The sequence below is a fragment of the Silene latifolia genome, chromosome Y, assembly GCF_048544455.1.
Source record: "Silene latifolia isolate original U9 population chromosome Y, ASM4854445v1, whole genome shotgun sequence".
In the NCBI taxonomy this organism is placed as follows: domain Eukaryota; kingdom Viridiplantae; phylum Streptophyta; class Magnoliopsida; order Caryophyllales; family Caryophyllaceae; genus Silene; species Silene latifolia.
Window position 1 is genome coordinate 93,591,087 of NC_133538.1, and position 9,894 is coordinate 93,600,980.

At 32.3% G+C, this 9,894-nt stretch overlaps 1 protein-coding gene across 1 annotated transcript; it reads right to left on the bottom strand.

Annotated features, from left to right (window-relative positions):
* Positions 1-6,673: 6,673 nt before the first annotated feature.
* LOC141628528 (uncharacterized) lies at positions 6,674-7,309 on the bottom strand. Its single transcript, XM_074441657.1, has one exon. The coding sequence runs from the start codon at positions 7,307-7,309 to the stop codon at positions 6,674-6,676; it is 636 nt and encodes a 211-aa protein (XP_074297758.1).
* Between the last annotated feature and the right edge of the window lie 2,585 nt (positions 7,310-9,894).

Here is a 9,894-nt window from a genome sequence, read left to right on the forward strand (position 1 = left end):
TAACCAGTTAGTCCGAGTTATTTGACTAGTAATTAGTCAAATATGTGATGTTGAGATATTATATTTAATACGGATTAAATATCATGGGCTAAGGCGAATTAACCAGTTAATTCGTAAAATTAAATATAAACGATTTATATTTAATTAAATGTATATTGAATATAATTATACAATACTGCTTTGTCGGACACGAATTAATAATTCGGCTAACCCGTATTATTAGCTGATGCCTAAATTTCCGATAACCGATAACAGTTTATAATACAAACCCGTCATATACATTTCAAAAAGATTTAACGAACCGGACCTCGAGTTAAAATCAAGAGGAAGTGGAAGCCCACTTCCCCTTGTGGGTCACGGTTTTGGCCGAATTAGGAGAACAAAAGGAGACCTCCTCCTTCATTAAACCTAATCATCATTTGAAACAAAATTAGGGTTTTGAAGAGTATTCTCCTCTGAAAAACCTGAGATCTCTCATCTCGACAAAAACTCACATCAGTTCTCCCTATATTGCAAGGCAATCGGAGAACACTGTTCTAGCACAAGGGCATATCTCGGACAAAGTCTTGGGTGTAACGATTAGGAGGAAATCTGATTTGATTTCTGTTCTTTACGCCGCAATTTAAAGGACCCGAGGTTATTTCTTGTTCCTTATCGTTTTTATCGTTTTTATGTTTTATGACTATATTCACATGTAAATTTTACGTTATAGTCCTGCAATTAAAGGGTAGTATACGGATATTAACCCACATTTTAATCATAATGTTTTATTTCGACCTAAATCCCTTATAATTCGATATTTGCGGGTTTTCGTCACTATATCAAACCCGGATTTTAGGAACTCGATTTGTCTGTATCAAGTTTCTGGGATTCGTATTTTTGTGCATACTTTTCATATTCCGTTCTATTTTATTCTCCAACCGTCTTAAATCCAACTATAATTAATTCAATTCCGACGCCGTAAATAAATCTAACTCGTTTTAATTCGTTTTAATCCGTTTTTGTCGCTTTTATGACGGTTCCAGATGTATATAACCTGCTAAATCACTTTTACTCGAGTTCCCAATTAATAATTGATCTTAAATTTACCAATGAACATTAACAGACCGCGGTTCTGACTTCACAGACAGAGTCCAACTGGAGAACAGACGCAGGGAATGCTGCGCCTCTTCCAGAGGACGCAGCAGATGTTGTGCCTGTTCTGGGTTGTTTTCTGTCCCTGAACTCTTTCTCGCTTTGACGTAGCTTCTAATTACGTAATTAAATCAACTATTAATCGTATTACCACTGCTAATCAGACGTATTTTCATACTTTTAATTTTACTTTTCTTTATTTTCTTCTTCAAGATTCCGTTTTGAGCGTGCTTTTGACGTAAATCAATTAAACCTTGTAATCATTGTAATTTTAATTGTTATTTATTTACAGTTTGTTTATCGCTCTTGTATAATTTATTTTACTTGTCTTTCCGCATGTAATCAATCTAACTCTCAACTTTGACCTCAATTATTTGCTAAAATTACGTGTTCACCGACATAGTTTAACTCACATGTTAGGATTAAGCTATTGTTTGTTGCATTGCATGCATATAATCGACGACATATCAAATATGAACAACTTCCCTATTCATTAGTAGAGGCCGCTATCGAGGCGGGCGGGATTAGGTGTTCAGTAAAAGGACATCCTAATACGTACCCTCACCCCTTACTCCAGATCTCTGTGAACATCCGTGTTCATTGGCATCCACGAGAGTCATTCTAGACATAGAATGCTAAAGGTAACGAGTTCTTAGTGTTCATGTCACTACTTTGTGTCTTGACATGGCACGAGGTATTCGAACGGTTCCAATTTTCCATAAAAATTGGTGGCGACTCCACAAATGCACGCTTATTCAAGCGCCTCAGCGAGCGCCGCGGTGTGGCCCATGTCCATGCCTAGTTATCTTACAAAAACCTAAGGAAAAAGCTTATTTTTATTTTAAAAAAAAAATACTCCAGAAAAAAGTAACATGTCATAATAGGAAAAAGAAGTAAGGAATGACATTTACTTAGCATTTTGCTTTTACAATAGCGGTGGGAGGAGAAAAATTTCTATAATGACAATATTAAAAATAAACAATTCAACGGTGGTATGAAATAGTTTTAATTCTGACTTTCTATAACTTATCAAATGTGTATGATTAGATTATCAATAATATTCATAATATTAAAAAAAATTGAGCTACCATTTAAAAATATTAAATAAGTCTCATATCGATTTTGTCAAGCCAAAAATTTAAATACAAATGAACAAAGTCAAGAATTATAATTTTATACGGGACTAATAATCCAAGAACCAACTAACTATGATTTTATGAATAAATCAGTGTACGATAAATATATAGAAAATTTTAGTTAATGTATTATACAACTGGTTGTATATACAACTTATTTAATGTAGTTGAGCTTTGTTATAAAATTATAGAGCTCTACTAACAAAAATATCGAGTGATACAAAGTTATTGAGCGTAACAGAATAATTATTAAGCTCAATAACTTCATAAAATAGTTCAATAACTTGTAAAATAGCTCAACAACTTTGTGTAAGAGCTCAACAACTTTGAGGCAATTGTACAATGCTACTATACAACTGGTTATAGGATAGTGTTTGTGAGAAAAATTGTGTGAACTATATATAATCTCCTATTATATAACCGAATTTTTCTTCAAACTGGCTTCAAATTCATATCAAATCCATAATAGATGTTAAAATTGTATTGAACTGCCCAATATACAAAATTATTCGGTTAAATTAATTTAAACATTCAAAATTCCAATTCATCTATGTGTTTTTATTCACTTAATTATTTACCACGGTTTGCTTATGGCTGGTTATTACTATGTCATGCACTAATTGTATATTTAAAAGTGCAATAATTTTTGCAGTAGCTTTTCATAATATTTTTTTTTTGAAAAATTTCCATTTTATTGCTCCGAGATTTGGGTTAATTCCACTTTAATGCCCTGAGGTTTGCATAATTCCACTTTGATGTCGTGAGGTTTCGATTACTTCCCACTTTAGTAACCTGAGTTTTGAAAAAAAAATCCTTTTTTTTTTGTTAATGGTTAACTATGAGGTATCGCATACGGGTTTAGTTGAATATAAGGTACTCCTTAGTGTAATAAATTAGGTTAAAATAAAGACAACTAATTGCGATATATATATATATATATATATATATATATATATATATATATATATATATATATATATATATATATATATATATATATATATATATATATATATATATATATATATATATATATATATATTAGTTAAGAAGTGAAACGATTGTACATAATCCTTTGAAGCCATTTTCTTAAAATTGAAACTCTTTTCTGAAAATTTGTTCATTTTGTTATTATAAATAAAGAGTAGAATAATAATGTAAGATAATGAGACTTGATTTTATTGATAGATAAAATTTCAAATAAACAAAAATGAGTTATAATTTTAATAAAATTAATCTAAAACTAATCGAGTTTAAGAATATTATCCGAATATCCTACTCTCTCCAATCCACATAAAACTCTTTATTTGCTTTTTGGAGGTCAAACTTTGAAAAGTTTGACCGTTAATTCACTCAAAAATATATCCCACATTTACAAAATTAGATGAAGTATTATATATTTCGCATGAAGTTCATATGGAACACCCAGTCTTAGGCCCTGTTCTTTTGGACTTTTTTTTACTTAATTTAAGTTAAGTTCAACAAATATAAGTTAAGTTCAGAAAAGTTAAGTTAAGTTAAGTTCAACAAAAATAAATTCAGAAAAATTAAACAAATATAAGTTAAGTTCAACAAATATAAGTTAAATTCAGAAAAGTTTAGCAAAAATAAATTAAGTTAAGTTAGACTCTGTTTGATAAAACTAACTGAAAAGGTAGCTGAAAACTGAAAAGCTAACTGAAACCTGAAAAGGTAATTGATAAGGTAGCTGAAAATTAGGAACTGATAAGGTAACCGATTATATAAAAAAATGTTTGGCAAACTAACTGAAAAGGTAACTGATTTTGATGAAATGATGTAAAAGGATATGATAATTATTTAATAGTATAGATTTAAAGGGTAAAAACGGAAAATCAAACCAAAGCAGGTACCTGAAATCTCAAATGCTACTCTAGGTAGCATTTCATTTCAGGTAGCTTATTTGATTAAGTAAGCCACTTGCCAAACGCTTACAAAAAAATAAGGTACCTGAAATTTTGGTCAAATTAGGTACCTGAAATGTCTTGTCAAACGGAGCCTTAAGTTAAGCAAAAATAAGTCCAAAAGAACAAGGCCTTAATGGTAGATAATAAAAAAAAATTTACTGTTTAGAGATCTAACAAAAATTCTCCAAACAGTTTACATATATAATTGGGATACCTGTTGTTTTGCGTGCCACCATTCAACATTTACACTGTCGTATTCTTACAAAATGGAATATATTGGTAGATGTTGTAAGTTAATCTAATTGTGAATCTTATAAAAGTCAGCCTCAGTTATCACGTGTTCATTTTAAGGAATTAAACCACATTTTTGAGAATGGCGTTTTAAATCGACTAAAATCGGTTGTGCGTACAACAATAAAAATAGGTAACTACATAATATAATTAACGTAAATAAAAAAGCGTAGCTTTTATGTTAAATGGATCGATGACCCATCAATAATCAACTAAATCAACCCAATAGTTTTGTGTGTTTCGATTTTCAACAGTTAGCCTTTTTTTTATCAACTTAATTGACTTATACTACCAAACCATGACAATGTAAACCAACGTTCGTAATCTGTTGTTCAACAAATTCTTAGAACATTCAACATGCATATTGTAAAAGATGATCCTAATGGGAGCCTCATGCATTCTAATAGAATCACATATATTTTTGTACTGTTGTTTAGAGACTACTAATTTTATTGGAATTCAGTATGGATTTGATTTTACGATAGGTATATAGACCAAAACACTCTTAATTGTAGATAGTCAAGATAAACTTATGCTATAAGAGATCTAACATTTTCTCTAAACACACTAAATATAGATAATTATGATACATGTTGCTTTACGTAACACCATTTAGTTTTACGTAGTTATTATAGGTTAAAATAATTTTCAAAAATCATATTGGGATTAAGGCTCTGATGTTGTTGTTGTATAAAGGTATGTCTCAGTTATTAAAGGCGGTTCATTTGGTGAGCTGCACTATGTTTATGGAGATAACGTTTTATATTTAATTAAAAACCACTGATGCCTATAAGAATAATGAAAAAACTAACTACATACTCTTACTATGTTACTTGATGTTTTACAACTGAAATGATAACTACTAAATGACAAAACTTTTATGCTAAAAGCACTAATAGTTCATTGAAGATCAACTACACCAACCACGAACTTTTATTTATCAATGATTTAAAAAAAAAATTCTGAATATCAAAAAATTTATAGTGTTACCTATATACCACATCAGCAAAGTGACGTGATGTTACCCTCCATTCAAAACATCACACATCATACAAATAATATAAAATCATTTTTTTTGACAACGATGTACTATTTATTATATTAAGCAGATATAAGAACAAAAGTAACTATTACAATACAACAACTAAACAACTAAACAGTGCTATTAAAGGAGTCGAGATAAAGAAAAAATATAATTTTTTTAAAGGAACATTGGATGGGGAAAAGTGAGACAACATGCTTCTCCTTTTCCTTGTTTGAGGAGTCGTCGGTGAGACTCTGTGACATGACCTAATTTGTTGACAATAACTGGAAGTCGAAAGAGAGCAGGCGTCCGATATGCCAGAGGAGAGAATAGAATATTCATCTCCAATGATATGATTGCCTTTTGAGGGTTTGTGGGAATTCAAAACTCTTCTTCTTTTGGTCTCTATTGCCTTGAACACAAAATGTTGATCAACAGGTTCATCAACTATTGGGATGGATTTATAGGGCATAGAGGAAAGGTCTGTTGCCGAAGATTTGTCCTGCTCGGCCGATTCGTGCACTAAATTTGGCTCAAGTTTAACCCTAAGTTTCCCAACATCCATCAAGGACTCAGAATTTACTTCAGCTTCCAGATCCGATTCTGAGACAGTCATTGAAGAAGTTTCTTTATGATGCTTGGAAGTATGCGATTGCTCTTGACTAGATCTCAATTTTCTCTTCTTATCCCTCTGTTTTCCTTTAAGAGAAGAAATTGTTGTAACCTGTTCATGAGATGGAGGGTGATGAATGCGATTTGTCATTGTAGTTAATTGATTCTTCCAATGAACTCGAATTTCTTTTCCTTCAAGAAGGTGCCTATAAGAACTTCCATCAAGTCTTAATTGGGAGTGACAGCCTCCCTTTTTGTTGAATTGAAAGTGATCCCGAACTTCTTGATATTGATTGGAACAAGCATTGTAGTCGATATTCAAATCAGAGCTACTGGAACATGCTTCAGCTCCATCACAACTATTACTAGCACAACTAGTAGCACTACCCAGGTCCATATCATCTAATGACGAGGAAACGACATTACTAGCAGATGACTTTGATGTTTTAGAACAAACTTTCTCAGCCACCTCTTCTACCATATCCGTTTTATGAATTTCAGGAAAAGTTTTTTTTGGTCAAATGTGAGCTTTTTCATTAACATATCCAATATCAATTACATCGTTTCAGTACAATTTCAGGAAAAGTTGCTGGCCTTTTTCCTTTTCGAATATCCTTAGCATCCAAAGAGCTATCAACCACCCGTTTACCATTTGGTTTAATGTCTTGAAGCTTTTTAACTTCCTCCAACTCTCTAAGAATATCACCGTTTCGAGGCTCCACCAACACTGCCTCTTCTAAAGAGGCTTGTGCCTCCGAAAATTTATTCAAACTTTTAAGGGCCATTGCTTTACGGATAAGAGCCTTAGCATTACGAGGAAAAAAATTCAACACCATAGAACAGAAAATTAAAGCCCCCTGGAATGCTTGAATCTTAATTGCACAAGCTGCTAAATTTAAACACAAAGAGATGGCAATCTGTAAAACACAATTTTTTTCAAGACCAATCCTATCATTTAGAGCAAAACACAAGAGACGACATGCTTTTTCATAGCAACTGCTCGCATGATCAAAATTCTTTTGTCTAAAAAGATCATTACCCAACTCCTTAAGAGCATGAATCTTAGAAAGAGGGGAGGAATCCAAATGAGTAAAAACGTCATGCAAGTCATCATCATCCTCAGATCCAACACTACCATGAACAAAAGCAAAGAACTCAAGAAATTCTAAACTAGAATCATAAGCCATGGATGAAAGCTTGAAGAAATATTATAAAACCGACATTTAAGCTCAAACCAAACTAAAAAACCAGCAAGCAAAACAAACAGGAAAAAATAAAAACAAAAGCCAACAAACTAGTAATTGAAAATATAATCACAACTAGAAAAAGAACTTAGATAATAAACCAGAAAATCACATAGCTGAGACGCAGAGTAGTCGCTAGTTGTCGGGGATAGAGAGGCTACCACAGCAACCATACGACAATAAGCAATCAACCACCCAAATCAGCTTTGTAAAAAGAAAAAGATAGAAAAATGACTAAGCCAGAGGTTACGAGGAAAGGAGAGGCTCTCGCCGGCGGCTCGTGTTAGTTTGGTGAGACCGCTGACGAGATTAGGTAAATTGATTTTTGGCAGTGGTAATTATTTGGGATTTTTGTTTAGAGAGGTTTTTCCGCCGTGGATTGTCAACACCATTGAATAAATAATACTCCCTCCGTACCACACCAAAGGTAACGTAGGAAAAAATGGAGTATTTAAGCAAATGTGGAAAAAGTAAGGGTAAAGTAGGGAAAAAATATGTGGGGTATGTAATTGTGGGTATAATTGTGGGTTGGAAGGTGGGGTATGTAATGGCATTTTGTGTAAATATCAAATGGGTATAAGGATAACTTGGTAATATTGTTGGCCAAATAAGGGATGTTACCTTTGGTGTGGTACGTCCGTTTATAGTAAGTGTTACCTTTGGTGTGGTACGGAGGGAGTATAAAATCATTTATCACCATTAACGTAGATCATCTTCAAACATAATTTCACCTTTCTCTTCAAAATCCCTGCTTTCTCCATTAAACTGGACAATAAAAAATTATACACCATTAACGTAGATCATCTTCAACGCCATTCACCCATTTTTTCTTATTAGTCTGCTGCAGGTAATGCGTTGTTTCCTTCATCCTTTTAATAGTTCCCATTATGTTTTCATTATTTTAGTCAATTTTTTTTTATTTCATCTTATTCAGTTACTTCCTCCACAAACCTATTTTCACCCCATTTGCTTTATTGCGGTCTCCAAGACGACACTTTAACCGTGTTTTTCGAAGTCTATATGTTATTTTTTTTTCTTAAATTTTTTTTCGTGAAAAATGTCATGAAAATAAGTGTAAATGTTTTTATTTTATAATCTAATAATTTTTATTCTCCAACTTATTTACATTAAGTTCGAAAACTTTGACCTCCCAAAAGCAAATGGGGTGAAAATAGGTTTGTGGAGGGAGTAACATTTATCAATTATAACTGCGGGTGTCATCCGGTGGCGCCTTTTCATTTTCCTACAAATATGTGCGACATATTTACTATCATTCTATCAAAATAAACTCCCTTTATTTGAGACTTATCCCGGATAAAGTGTTAATACTATTAAATACTCTATACGAACAAGATGGCCTCCCCGGAAAACGACCCGACTTAAATCATTGGTTTTGAATTTCCGAAGCCAGAAACTAATTAAAAGTTTTAAAACCATATTGAAAATCAAGAACTCGTGGGGCCAAAACATTGAGGAGAGGAATAAAATAAGAGTAAAAAGTTGGGTGCGGTTTGGTGGTTAGAGAGATGGATGGATAATTATGAATTAAATAAGGAATTGTGGGGCCAAAACATTAAGGAAAGTAATAAAATATGGATAAAGAAGTTGAGTGGGGTTTGGTGATAGGAGAGAAGGATGAATAAAATAAGAGTAAAAGTTTCCAAAATAAGAAAGGGAAAGAAAACATAAATAATCCGTTTTAGGAAATAGGGAAGAAAATATAGAATAGGAGAGAGTATTTATTTAAGATGTTGTCTTTATTTAATAATGAACGATGTGTCAAATTATTATTCGGGTAACACCACCTCAATTTGCTGAGGTGGTGTATACGAAACACTAGTAATTTTCTGAATATTATTTTATCAATTATAGAATATATTTATACAATGAAGAGAAAAAGGATTGTACATTGGATGTACTACATCACACTTAATGAATTTTTGAGTTTTTGTGTATTTTTTTTTTTTGAGTTTTATAGAGTTTATAAATTGCATTTTAGTTTTATGACTTCAAAAATCAAAATTTTCTGAGCTTATATGTAATTCTTTTGAATTATAATGTAACTTTTTGAGATTAATTTTTAAGTAAATGAACTCAAAAACTTTATGATAAAACTTAAAATCTTAAAATTAAAAGTCAAAAACTTTATGTTAATGCTCAAAAACTATACCATCTGATGTACTACATCAGATGTATAATCCACTTACTGATGCAATGAACCTAATGAAAGTCCCATATATCGCACGGACTTTTCAACTACGGTAGTAAACAACTAAACTAAAAATAATTCACACCCGAATACAACAAAAAACAGCCGTATAGAGAACTTTTAAAACATTCTTCTTCTCTCTAGGGTTTCTATGAGAGACTCCGTCTAATCTTCGTATTTAGGATCATGCGGAGGAGAAGAGGAGTGGCAAGGAACTGGACATCGAAGGTAGAGATGTTGGTGTTTCTAAATGTCGAAAAATCATGGATGTAAGTTCATCTGAGGCGGAGGTTGAGGGCACTCAACCCCGCCGGGCCCA